Raw genomic sequence first — 14,589 nt, forward strand, 5'->3', positions numbered from 1 at the left:
GCATTGTCCTAATAACATAAGGCAGAGTTTTATCCAGGGACTGGTAAAAACAATCTGGAAAATCACTAGAGCGCTTTATGAAGTCTAAAATGTACTAATTAGCAAACAACTAACCACCTCATAAGGCTGAGTTTAGTGGGTCACCAATAATCTAAATATACATGATGTTATAAATACTTCAGGCAATGGAAGAAAACACAAGTTACGCTGAAAACCACCAAGGAAGCAAAAGTATTTGCTGGCATAAGGCATTATGTTCCTTGTTTGAATACTCATTCAGCCTCATTGCAACAAAAAGAACCACCCAGAACGCGGGCTCCCACCTCCAGGGCTTCACTGACGGCGTCTGTCTTCTCAGGCAGGGCCTCTGTGCTCTTCATCCGTTCTTCCAAAGTGCTGAGCCAGGTGGTCTCAAGATCCAAATAGTGAAGCAGTTCAATCCAACAAGACCATACCTCCTAAATAGGCAGGGAAAAGTTAGACAAGATAAGAAGTCATTTAGAGATACAATGCATCTCTACTGCTGCACATTCTGTCTAATCAAGAATAATTTCATTTAGATACAAGTATAAATGGGCGTTTAGAAACTGATGAAGCTGGTATTTCAAATAAGTGAAATAAAATCGAATTCTTCAATTAACTGTGTTAGACCAACTGGAGGGAGGTAGGAGGCTGCTTCACTAAGATAAATTCCAAGGCTCTGTTTAAATGCCGAAAATAAAACTATATAATTAGTAGAAGAAACCAGGAGGGAAACATTATTAGTTTGTTTTTAAATAGAAAGGTTAAAAAAAAATACTCAGACTTGCAACACTTTTTAACAGCTATACAGGAAGTTGGTTCCCTGGGTCCACCCTATTCCAACTCAGAGCTAATGGGTGTAAACATTTGATGTAGACTCTTTCCAACTTTTTTCTAAATTCATATGAACATGTCTATATATGAACAGAGCGACTTTTTACCCAAATTGGAATTTTACTATAATTGCTGCATTAGTTGCAGTCACTTATTCCTCATTCCTGTGGGGAGTTGGGGGCTGGGGTACGATTCATCCTCCAATTCCTAGGAGCAAAATTATGGGAGAAACAAATCCCTTGGGAGGAGCCTATTTGACGGATAAATTTAGAAGACAGAGTTCAGCATGGAGCCTACTGGGTTGGTCCTCTTTCAGATCCACTGACTCAGACAGGACACATTCTAGTAGCATTCAACCTCATACGAGGAACACTTACCAGGTCAGGGGTCAGCAATCTTTTCTATAAAAGGCCAGATAGTAAATATTTTAGGTGTTACAGGCCACATCTGGTCTCTGTCACAGATTCTTCTTTATTTTTTCTATGTGTTTGTGTTGCTTTGTTTTTAACAACTCTTTAAAAATTAAAAATATACAAACAATTTTTAGCTCCTGGGCCATACAGAAACAGGCCACAAAACAGATTTGACCCACAGGCTGTAATTTGCCAACGCCTGGCTAAGACTAAAAGGGAAAAGAGGTGTCTGGTCCCCCAAATTTCTAGAAAGCAGGCAGAGAAATCTACTCAGCTGCAAGCAGAGCCCTACTTCTTATGGGAAGGAAGGGATGGCTTACAGAGAAGCTCCCACAAGAAGCAGCACTGGCCCCTAATCAAGCACCAGTCCCTGGCCCCAGAGTCGGAGCCCCGACTACACGTGCCTGGCTAGATTTCAGAACTACTAGCATTAGATTTCAGAGTCACTGATACCAGTGCCTGCTCTTTTTACCTTCCACTGCCCCAACTTTTTTGAATGGGAGTGTCCACTGAGGTTTTCCTGTACCTATCTCACCACTGTGTTGGGTATATGAGGTTCAGATAACTTATCTTTTTAGTCCCCGGGTCGCCAGATCGAGAGGTGCCACACCCACACACCTGCACCTGAAGAAGACTGTTCCGACGAGCCACATTTGCGTTTGCACCTGATGTAGATCGCATGATACTGGATTCTGAGCTTGATGCTGCACTGGATAAGACCTTAGGAGTCCCTGGGAGAGCGTTAAGAGTATTCTACATGTGGAAGGAATGTAACTAACTTATGACCAGAGAGTGAACTATGCTGGATTAACAATGGCCACAAATTTATTACGGCTACTCCCATGAAGTGGTGAAGTTGTCTTCTCCTCCCCTGAATGTGGGCTGGCCTTGTGACTTGCTTAGAGCAAAAGAAGGCTACAGAGATGATGCTGTGTGAACGTGCAGACACAGCCTTTAAGAGAACTGGCAGCTTCTGCTTTCTCCATCTTAAAAGCCAGCTGCCATGCTGCAGAGAAGCCACGAACCTGAGAGGCCACGTGAAGGGGACCTGGTGGATGAGAGCAGACCTGAGTGCAATACCCATAAACCTCATGGAGCAGAAGGGCCGTGCCGCGGAGCCAAATCAACCCACAGAATCATGGAAAATAATAAATGGTTGTTTTTGTAAGCCATTACGTTTTGGCAAGGTGTGTTACACAGCAATTAATAACTGAAACATAAGTGTATGTATTAAAAATATAAAAACATGTTTGGGAAGATTATACATCACCTTCTAGACAATGATTACTTTAAGAGAGGGATCAAGAGATGGTATGAGATGGGGAAAAAGGGAACGGGTTCTGTAATGCCAATTAATTTTATTTGAAAAAAGAAGATCTGGAAAAATATGGCAAAATGTAACATTAGTTATAGCTGAGGGATATGTATATGGGTGTTAGTAATATCATCTGTACTCTTCTATAAGTTTCAAATGTTTCATGATTTAAAACATTTTAAAGGAATCTAGAAATAATCAAGGTAATAAAGTTGGATTCTTTGGAAGAAAGGCATCCTTACTCTAATTTAGAAATTTCGGCTGTTTCTACCCAAGATCTCTTGGTAATCCCTCACATAATTTTAAGAATGCTTCCACTGTGAAATCTTTTTTCTTCTTATCACTTCCCCTTTCAAAGGCATCAAGGTGTCATCTTTTCTCTTTTATCTACTTTGTTTTCTTACGCTTTTCCTTTTCTTCTCTCAAACTAATTCCAAAATAATTCTAAAAGTAATTCTGCAAGCAATACTAAAACCTTGAAATATTTCATTCCTCATTCTCAAATTGTCACCTCTGGGTCATAAAGACAGTGCAAAGAAATGACACAGAATTCATGGTGGTCTCTTGTTAGCTTGGGATAACCTGGGGACTCCATTATTTAAACATATTTTGAGTAGTTACTTTGGCTAATAATAGACAGGAAAATAAACAAACCAAAAAAAAGCAAAATCATGGGTGATTAGGGCAGAGAAGAAAACATGGACAAGACTGTAGTAGAATTCAATTCCAGGATCATCTACTGGGACTTAAGATTATCCATACATAATGTTACATATTATGTTCACAGAATGTTAAATTCTCAAATGAGTAACCTCAGGTGTTTTAAGTTAGGCAATATCTTAATATTAAAGAATGAGGCTTTGTTGAGTTGTAGTTTTCTTATTAACTAATCCACATTACACTTTCTTTATATAGATTCAGAACAAGTGAGTAAGGAGTGAATTTAGTTTAAATACTGCAGTTGTGATTACCATTTTAGGATTCATCACAATGCAATCATTTGTTTTAGGTTGAACTGAATTTAAATTGCTATAAACTGAAGGGCTTCTTAAGTCTTTTCAATAATATGTAACAAATGTCACACTAATGTAAGAACAAACAATCAAAAACTTAATTTTATTTAAAAAAAACAACTCATAGAATCATCTACATCTTAAATCCTATGGCCAGGGTAGGGGAAATGGTCCAGCAAAATACCAGCACATTCAAGTTAGTCTTTCACTCTAAATAAAACCTATAATTTTAGACACCGCTCTAAAACAGAAACCTCAATTCATCTCTGTGTACTAACCAGGCAAAAAAAAAAAAAAAAAAAAAGGAGGTACTCACAGTATATGTCTTAGAATTTTAGGACTGGAACAGACTCTACAGATCATCTGTAATATGAAAACCTTGAAAACCTTGATTTCACGTGTAATAAATGTCTAAAGCTAAGAAACTACTTTTCCAAGAAACTTCCACTAACTGAAGGCAGATCTTGATCTCCAGTTTTCTTTTCTCTGTTTCATTTTTATCAACCTACTACCTAAATTATTATCTAATAATTACTACTACTGTTATTATTATTATCTCAATCATGAAAGAACTACTTTTCTTTTATGATCTAGTATTTGAAAAGAAAAATGGAGTTTTTTTCCCAAGATATGGAAGCAGCCAGTACATTACAGAGTGTGAATCTCAGAAATGCATCAGTGAAAAAACACCATACCTCCAGCGTGTGGCACTTTCCGCGAATTCTATTACAGAGAAGTTGGTAATTCTCCAGCACAACATTCAGCGCAGATGTCAATTCCTGGCCACCAGAGGGCACTTTTGCAGCTAATAACTTGATGTTGTCCTTGAGAATCTTCACTCTCACCTCCTTCTGTAGCACATCCTCTTTCGCCCTCTGTTCCAAGACAGAATGAACTTGAAAAGCGGCTCCCTGTCTCAGGAACCAATTTCTTTCTTTTTCAAAAAATAACTAAGCCAAAATTAAAACATCCAGATGATTCTAACTACCTAATCAGAACATTATTAGGTAATCCCTACAGAGAGTGCTTGTGAAATAAGAATGCTAACTACAAAATTTCACTCATTATATACCCCAATGTACACAGTCCCCATGCAGACATTTTCATTTAATAACAGCACTGTTAACACCTAAGTTATCCCAAATTATGTTTACTGACAGGAAGTATTTTCAAAGTCTGGGTCCATAATAAGAATTAAGTGAATTAATTTTAATTGACCACTGGAAGTCGAGCAAAAATGGAAGTGCACCATGGTAGAAGTATTCTTTAAAAATAATATAAACATATTTTTTTCTCCTGTAACATAAGTATATCTATCCTTCTGATAATTAACAGCATTTCAAAGATGACAAAGTTATACTGGGAAGATCTGATCTAAAAGTAGCTTCCTGCCTGACTCTCCTTCCGTGCCTGATGAAGTCTCATACTCGGGAAAATCAACCCAGAACAGCCTTTCACTTTCTCTTGTAGCTTTCTTTACTACTTAATGGTTTTAAATTTCTTTAAGTTGGGATAAAATAATTAAGTGTAGTGGTTTTTTAAAAATCCTAATGGTTGTTTGGCAGAATAAAAATAAAATGTTGCCCAATCAAGAGTTTTAATCTCATTTTTTTTTAATTCTCATTCCTAGTGACCTTAAAAAAAAAAAAAAGAACAAACAAACAACAACAAAAAAACCTCACAGAACTACAATGTCAATAGTGCAAATAAGATGGTTCTTAACATGGTAGGCTACCTTTAAAATACCTTACATACTGAATATTTTTAAAGTTTCAAGGAAAGCTACACTAAAAAACGTATTTCTGTGAAAATACTAAAATAAAAGTCCTTTTTATTTACTTTGACTCATATACAATAATGCATTGGTGAAAAACAATCCTTTTAAAAAATATCTGCACAGATTTTTGCTTTTGTTATACTTGTAGGCAAGTTGCAACTCTTATTTTTTTAAAAGTAGCTTTTAAGACACTATCTCCTTTGGCTTCGACACTGAAGGACACTTGAAGCAGTGTTGGAAAAGTGGGAATGATGTCCAGTTCTTTTATTATATAAAAAAAGAGAGCGTGCAAGACTACTGACACAGAAATATAAGTTTACAGGAAATACATCCTGTGGACCCAACTGATATTAAATCCCTTGACGACATTCCTAATGCTCCTCTTACCTGCTCCAACAAAATTTTGGTATTCATGTGTGCCCCATGTATTAGCTGGAAGAATACAGCTGGTGAAATAAAGATAAACCCCAACCTAATTGGGAAGTCTCTCTTATTCTTTACAAAAAAATAACTCTTCCTGAAAATTTCTGGAAATAGATAGCGGCGATGGTTGCACAACATTGTGAATATAATTGATGCCACAAAATTTCTGAGTCATTCACTGTGGCTCACCAAGGTTCTAATGTAAGACATTTTCTCAGGGGCCCTCAAGACTCAACTCATGGGCCAAGTTAACATGCGGACTCTCAGCTTCCTATCCCTACAAAAATCATAGCAGCTGACCCTCCTTTTTTTTTGTTTTTTTTTGTAATTTGAAATCTTACTGTGAAAGATTATATGTACATTATCAGGCCTTACAGCTAGGCAGATGACTGACTGATTGATTTTAAAGGGAGGAGGGGAGATATAAAGCCTCTTGACCCTGACTGTCCCAGCCTCACCTTCATTTCCTCCACAGCATTCTCAAGCTCTTCTGGTGACTTGTATTCAAAATCCCTCTCCAGGTAGTCTTCTTCTGCTTGGGTCATCCATTCCTGCATCTCTGCCAAGTCTTTTTTCAGGTTCACCACTTTTTCCTGACTTTCAGACAACCTATTTTTTTGAATAGTAATCTAGGAAGGAAAAGCCATTCACTCGAATAAACAAATCCTGATACATTAAATGTCAACTTCTAGTTTCTAATATCAAAAGACACAGTAATAACTTTCCACAAGGAGTCTTAAGGTTTAAAATTCAGATGAAACCCTTTATACATTCTGTGCTGATGTTGTGGAATATAAGCAATAATGAAAACAATAATTACAACTGGGATTCGGTATCACATTTTGGACATTAATCTGGAAATATCTATTATAATTCTGAAAATGCATAACTGTTGACAGAGTAATACTCAACTGAAGGACTCTTACCTACATCCATGAAAGCATGTATTTCAAGGAAATCTACTCTAACCTTATTTATGGGGAAAAAAACCCTGAAGCAACCAAAATGTCCATTTTTTCCTTTTTCACAGGATTCCCCATTAAGACTGCACTTTTTAAAAGCAGAGAAGAGTACATTGCTATCAAAGATGTTGATGCAACACTGCTTTACAAAATTTTGGTTTTGATAATCTACGGTATTTGTATATTCCACACAGATACAAAAAAAGTTACATTAGAAAATAGGTATTTGTCTGAATCAGGTTCAATAGCTTTTTTAACTATCTTAAGAAGCCTAAAAATATCTTTCAGAAAGATCGCTCTAACCACACACTGACTTCCGTGGGAGAAGATATCATACCACACAGATCATCCAGGGCTCACTTCACTATTCAACCTCCCACTCAAATGAAATCTCGCAGTAGCGGTCACCCTGCCAGGGCTTGCTTGGCTGTGAAACTGACGGTGACAAAAGGGCAGGTTCAGGAATAGGATGGCTCTCTCGAGAGTAAGGGGGAATACTTAGTGGCCCTCCTGTTCCACTCTCCAAACAGGATCACAGTCATAAACATAGGCACTAAATAGGAGCTTGGATTTCACTGCCCCACATGGTCCTCAGAGAGTCTACTGCCAGCAATATACACAGCCCTGCTTCCCAAGTCTTGTTGATCAACACTTTAACCTAGTGAACTTCTTTAAAAAATACAGATTTCAGGGCCCCACTTCCCCCAAATTCTTTTTACTAGTAGTTTCCAAACACTAGTCAGTTATAGAATATTCATGGATCCACAGAGAAGTGAGAAAAATAAAGACACTGTAGCAAACTTTTCAAAAAAAGAAAAGCTTAAAATTATCATTAATTATCTGAGATGATATACTTTCTACATTTTGGCATTAAGATGGTTTTCCTTTCACGATATCATGCATATAATAGACTGTTTTTATTTCTTGATTTTATATGTCTATCCTTTCTTAGAAAAGTAAAAATTTGGCAACACGATGTTTGTCCAAAATTTCTTCAACCTTCTACTACTCAGTGATATACCACAGTCTAGAACGGCTTTAGATAATTACATAGCAAGTGGTTGCCTCCTTGCTGGAGACACTTAAAAATTTCCCATGTATTTATTCCCATACTTTGAAACAATAATAATCCACAATTAATTCTATGTTGTCATATGTGTATGTATGTATATATGTAGATAAATAGATACACAGATCTAAATATCTGTATGTACCTATGCAACCATCTAGCTATCCATCTAGCTATTGTCTTCCTTATTCCTCACTGTCACTTCCAAACCAGTTTCCTTATTTACTTCCTAAAAAAACCCCAGCTCCGGGCTTCCCTGTTGGCGCAGTGGTTGGGAGTCTGCCTGCTAATGCAGGGGACATGGGTTCAGGCCCTGGTCTGGGGGGATCCCACATGCCGCGGAGCAACTAGGCCCGTGAGCCACAGCTACTGAGCCTGCGCGTCTGGAGCCTGTGCTCCGCAACAAGAGAGGCCACGATGGTGAGAGGCCCGCGCACCGTGATGAAGAGTGGCCCCCGCTTGCCGCAACTGGAGAGAGCCCTCGCACAGAAACGAAGACTCAACACAGCCATACATAAATAAATTAATTAATTAATTAAAAAACCCCAGCTCCTTCAAGCACATGTCATCAAATTATAGCACATTTAAAGGAGTCTGAATTTGGCTAGAATATAAGATGATACTATGAAAGTATTTTCTTAAGTGTGACAATGATACTGCAGTTTCGTAGAAGATTGTCCTCCTTCATGGAAGAAGCATGCTGAAGTATTTAGGAGTGAAATGTCATAATATTTTCGACTTCCTATCAAAACTACATATATAACAACAAAAAAAAAAGGTATGCGTGTGTGTGCCTGTGTGTGTATGTACGTATGTAAAGAGACAGGGAGGAGAGAGAGAAAAGGCAAATGTGGTAAAACATTAACAACTGGCAAATTTAGGAATGGCTTATGGCCGTTCTCTCGACCATTATTTCAACCTTTCTTTAAATTTGAACTTGTTCAAAATAAGGAATTTGGGGAGAAACAAAATAAAATACTCGGGGATGCAAATATAAAATTTTCCTGTATAAACATTAAACAAAAAACCTTGTATTAAGAGATATGTACTATCTACACAACTGTCTGTGGGGTATTCCTGCATTTCACATTTTCTCCTCTCGTTTTTTACCCCTTTCTCACTCACTTCAGCTGTATGCATCCTCCCTGTTACTCCGCTAACAAAACAGAAGCAATCAGAAGAGAACTACATCATATTCCTACTGTACACATAGTTGCCTTCCCTTCATTACCACAGAGGGACTACCTAATAGCAATTCTTTCACTTAGAGGGGGGACCTCATCCCCTCTTGCCTAATCACAGACTTTGCTTCAGCAATTCACTTCTCTCAATCTCTTCTGCATCATTTTCTCTTTCTAAATGAAGTCCTTTTTGGCATGCAAACTTCCAGTAATACCCCTTATTTTTAAAAATTACAAAAATAGCTCTTTGGATCCCCACGTCCCTTCCAGCACCGACCTCATTTCTCGGCTCCCTTGAATAGAGAAATTCTCAAAGTTGGTTACACTTGCCCCAGTACTTCATTTGCTTTCCTCTCCTCAACATTCTCCAATGCGATTTTCTTTCCCACCACTCCACTGGAACCACTTTTCTCAAAGTCCATAAAAGCGATCATCTTGTCAAGTCTAAAGCTTGCTTTCCAGTTCTGATTAGTCTCAGCAGTCCTCAGCATTGAGCACTGTGAAAAGCTTTCTCCACTTGGCCACTGGGGCCTCACGCTCTCCTGGCATTTCCCCTCTGGCTGACCTTTCCTCCTTAGCATCTTTGGCCAGTGGTAAGTGCTAGAGACCCCATTTGCATGTCTCGTAATCTTGAATTTAATCCTTCCAGTATGGAAAGCATCACTTCACCTGCTCCCACAAAAGCTTCTCCTTGAGTCTTCACCATTTCAGTAAATAGCACCACAATTCACACAAAGTGGAAGCTTTGCAAAAATCCTGAGCTGTCGTTAACTATTCACTTTTCCTCATATCACATATCTAATTCACTACTAGACTCCCAGCTCCATTTTCAAAATATAGTGCAACCCAACATTTCTCATGACTTCCACCACTATCTCCCTAGTCCAAGGGGCCACCCTCTCTCTCCAAGACTGCAATAACCTTTAAGTATTCTCCCCATTTTTATTCTTGCTTTCCCAGAGCAAATTATCCACATGGAAGCCAGAGTGATCTTAAAAGATCTTTCATGTATTAATTCCTTGCTCAAAACACTCTGCCGTCTATGTAAAATCATACTTGAAATAAAAGTCAAAATCTATGCTTCAAAGGCCATATACAGTCCATCTCTACCTACCTTCTGACCTCAAATCTTCCCATTCTCCAACCTGCTAACTCCTTCCTTCATTCTATTCCAGCTACAACAACTTTCTTGTTCTTTACTGAATATGTCAAGCTCATTCCCACCCAGGGGCCAAAGGTACAACAGCACCCTCCCTTCATTAAAAAAACATGACCCAATTCTGGCCCCAACCTGCCATCCATGTTATAGTTATTCTAGACCACAGTTTTTCATACTGGATGGGCTATAACATCAGTTTACTCTGTCAAAAGAAGCCACTATCTACCTCTTGAAAACCACAGGCAGTGAAGTTTAAAAACTCACCTCTTTGCTACATTTCTCCAGTTGTGTTTGGTAGTCAGCTAGTTTTGTTTGCATCCAGGTTTTGATTCCAGCAACTGGAGAGCTTCGAAGGTTAGCTTCTATTTCTTTCATGTCTTTCAGAGATGATTCAATTGTTTCTATTTCATTAACAAATGCCTGAAAACATAACATAAGCCCTTGTTGCGTTCATGCCTATATAAGTAGATGCCATTATTACAGTTTGTCTGCCTGTATCCCTGCAAATATTTTAAGAACAGACTGCTTGGGAGTCAGGACTTTTAACTACTTAAGAAATATTGTTTTAAGAAATTCATTTCACCTGGATGTTTCATATAGCCATCTGCCAAATTAGATTGGGAATACTTGACTCTCAGCAGGGAATAGTACTTTTAATTAATTTAGAGAAGCTTAATGATTTCATCAAATATAAAATGCAAGAAGTATTACTGGCAAACTTCATTTGTAAAGTATGTTTTTCTTAAAGTCTCACCATGTGGCACAATAAGAGTGATATACAATTGGTAATTATGACACTAAGATTGTCACCGTACATAAAACAGCAGCTACTAATGAACTAAAATTGCTCTTATGTTCCCCACCCAAAATTTAATCCAAAAAAGAATAGATACATGTATAGGTATAACTGAATCGCTTTGCTGTACACCTGAAACTAACACAACATTGTTAATTAACTATGCTCCAATATGAAAGAAAAATTTTTTAAAATTCTATAACCATGGCCAAAAATAGAAATATGAAAAATCAGTCATTTGTTGACTAGCTATAAAGTCAAAAAAAGGTTTATGATGAAAGATATTTTATCTAGGTTTATTGTCATGTCATATTCTTACAATTTTAATAAGAGCAGCAAATAATAATAATAAGAAAATGTTATTTAGTACAGCAGGTTCCCTAGATCAGCAGAACTCACAGAGCACTGGTCAAGCTGTCTTTGTAGCCCTTCGGCATCTCCTTGGACAGCCTGCTCTTTCATTAAGAAGTCTTTCACACCATCCATCCACTTCTCAATGACTTTCGAATCAGCCTAAATCAAACACAATAACAAAGGGGGATATTACTCAGTGGCATTCAACCTACTACATCTCAAGATCTATTGCTACTGGGAAAAGCAACTTTTCAAAACTCTGATAGCATCATTTTCATTTATTTTATTTCTTTCTTTTTTAAACTTCCAACATTGAAAATAATTATTTTCTTCATTGTTGCCTAAAATCCTCATGAGATGATATCTTGGTGATCATTCTAAAAATTTCAAAACACTCTCCAGTAAACAAAGTTATTTTGCTTAACATGAGCAATATCTATGATTAAAAATTCAAATTAAAGGTAAAAAATGCTTTTCTGGGTATAATCAGCTTAAAAATCTTTCATTCTCATATAATTTAGAACAATTCTCTCCTTAAGTTGGCTACTCAAAGCAGGAGTAAATAAATAGCACAGTGGAGGGAATACAATAGATTTTTCTTAGTTCTGCGGTTGGATGCCTTGTTATCTAAGAACCCAGTATGGTCCACTACCCAGCTCCATTCTTTCATCCAACATTTACTAAGCACCCACTGTTATGCAGTTACTGTGTGTGGTACTGGGGGAAATGAGAAAGGGAACATTTTGCAGAAAGAATGAGACTTCAGACAGGTAGTAACATTGGAACTGGACCTTGAAGAATACAAATAATTAGGTCTAACTTAGCTCCAAAACTAGAGTAAAGTGATGGTCATTTCTTTCCAAGGTCCCCCATCCATCATTGGTTGGTCTGATTTGTTATTTTCCCTTTCATTGAGCTGAATTTGTTTCCTTGTACTTTCCTCAATTATTTGCTTCTCATTCCTCCCTAGGAATGGAAATAAATAAACTATCTTATTCAAAAACAACCTTCAGATTGGAAGGCAGCCACTATGTCTTCCCTTAGTCTTTTAGTGATTAAACACTCCCAGTTCTTTCCATGATGTCTCTAGTACATGATACCCAGATACTGCACTCAACACTGTGATCAACACGCTCTGAAAATTACATCAACTTTTTAATGTACTTAAAATATGCCACCGAGAACCAAGTACTCTTATCCTTAAAATGTTGCAATGAATGACGAAGATGGAACCTAACTGGTATTTCACGTATGGATATTACATTCAGAAAATGCCATCTAAATTTTTTTTTTCAGTTTTATTTTTCTTATTAAGAGTTGGGTTTTGTTTCCTTCATTTCTTTAAATTTGTTTAGATATATATTATTCATAATATTATGGTTAGCTAAAACTCCAAAATTCCCACAACTACCTCAAAAGTACATTTTCCCTATCCCATACTGTTTAATTGACTTCTGTAATAAATTCAGAACTTGATATTTATAAATACTAAATTTTGCCTTGTTATGTTAACGATACTACTTAATACTACAACAATAAAAAGCCAACAGAATGATTTGAATTTTTAGTCTCTCCACTTTCTTATCAGCTGTGCCTCCCAGCTCTCTCTTATCTGCAAATCTGACAGTGAGCTATCCTTTTTCTGTTGGGTTTTTTGGGGTTAGGTTTTGGGGTTTTTTCCAGATGAAAAATAAGGCCAATTACAGTGCCTACCTGAGCATTCCCCCTGAGGACACCATCGCATTCATTAACCAACAAACATTTCAGCTTCGTTTTCAAAACATGGGAATCAGCATAATACTAGCATCTAAGTAGCTTTCCACTTCCTTCCGATAAGGTTATAAGAGATTTTCTCAAATACTTTGCTGATATCAAGACTTACCCAAAATGATAGTTTGTCAGCATTATTTGAACTAAATGAGCACACATGAAATGTGAGACTATGAATCTGTATTATCTAATAATCTAGTATCCCTCCTCCAAAAAATAAATAAAAGCAAGCAGTACTTAGGAAATGAGTCCGGACAAGGCTTATGCGTGGTATCCATGCTGATTCCTGGTGACCACCACATTCCTTCCTAATCACATATAAGATCTCTGGTTGATCATTCATCTACAGCTTTGCCAGAAACTGACATCAAGCTTACTTCAGGTCTTTAGCTTCTAGAAAATAATGTTCCCCTTATGTAGGACATTCACCCATCTCCATTTTTTTCTGGTAATTTCCTCACAAGTTGCATAATCCGACCTTGAGATCATGGGTAAAATCCCACGTTACTCAGGATGTAGATTTAGGCATCTGAAGGACTGTGTCGTTTTTCCATCTAACTCATAATTCAGGCTCTAATGCACCCTCAATAATGACCATTCTCCACTTTCTAGTTTGCAGGGTCATTCTCTGATGAAGATGGGAAGCAAAAAGTGCGTATATAGCTGGGCCTTTCTATCTCCTCTATTCATGTTATACCACTCTGTGCAAGCACTTCCTCGTTCCCCTTCTCCCAAGCAAGCTTTGAAAGACCTTTCAGTCACACTGTGCACTTTCCCCAAGCTTCCTTTCCCTCTGTTCTTTAGCCTGTCTGTCACTATTCTCATACACCCACACTACTCTTATAGATTTTCAACTGGTGACATATCTCTTCCTCTGGGTTTGCTCCAGCATTCTCAGATCTTATCCTAGAAGATTGCTTAGGAAGACATGATCAGGGCAGGGTAGAGTGGGGTGTGTAAAAGATAAAAGTGCAAAAACAGAGAAAGTACGAATATATCTGTAGAGTTCATAAAGGGCCTTTTTAACTGTCCATTTAACTTGTTACCACTTCTTGCACTGTTAATCTCCAGTCTGAACTTTTTAAGAATTCAAGGCAGCATTACTGCTGCGTAACTGGGCAATTCATTAAATCTAGTTTGAAATAAGGAAAACTGATAGTCTCCCAGGCCAAGAATTTTTGAACTTTATATGGAAGCATTATATTCCAAGAAGGTTTTAACCACAATCAGCCCTGACTGAGGCAAGCAGCCTCAGTGATCCCCATCATTGGCACAGGAGAGGAAATTTTATGGCATCAACCCCCTTCCTCCCTCCTTCGGACACACACAGACCCTTGTGAGCAAACACAATTCACACACACCTGCTCCTCCTCTTACAGTGAAACATGAGAAAAAAGAAAGAGGCAAGCAACAGACATAGACAAGCCACGTAGACCAACTGATGATCCCAATAGGAACAAAGGGAACAGAGAGGAATCTGAAAAGTGTTTTCATGACTAAAA

General features: G+C 37.7%; 1 protein-coding gene across 13 annotated transcripts in view; it reads right to left on the reverse strand.

Annotated features, from left to right (window-relative positions):
• The window catches only part of UTRN (utrophin), a 496,228-nt gene that overhangs the window by 325,311 nt on the left and 156,328 nt on the right, over window positions 1-14,589 (reverse strand). For all 13 annotated transcript variants that reach the window (XM_082474349.1, XM_082474346.1, XM_082474342.1 and 10 more), the window contains 5 exons: window positions 11,363-11,476; window positions 10,432-10,587; window positions 6,255-6,425; window positions 4,292-4,471; window positions 324-458 (listed from right to left, as the gene is read on the reverse strand). In XM_082474349.1, the coding sequence (XP_082330475.1) occupies window positions 324-458; window positions 4,292-4,471; window positions 6,255-6,425; window positions 10,432-10,587; window positions 11,363-11,476 (756 nt within the window). The remainder of the gene's footprint in view (window positions 1-323; window positions 459-4,291; window positions 4,472-6,254; window positions 6,426-10,431; window positions 10,588-11,362; window positions 11,477-14,589) is intronic.

This window comes from Balaenoptera physalus (assembly GCF_965194825.1).
Source record: "Balaenoptera physalus genome assembly, chromosome: 9".
Taxonomy (NCBI): Eukaryota; Metazoa; Chordata; class Mammalia; order Artiodactyla; family Balaenopteridae; genus Balaenoptera; species Balaenoptera physalus.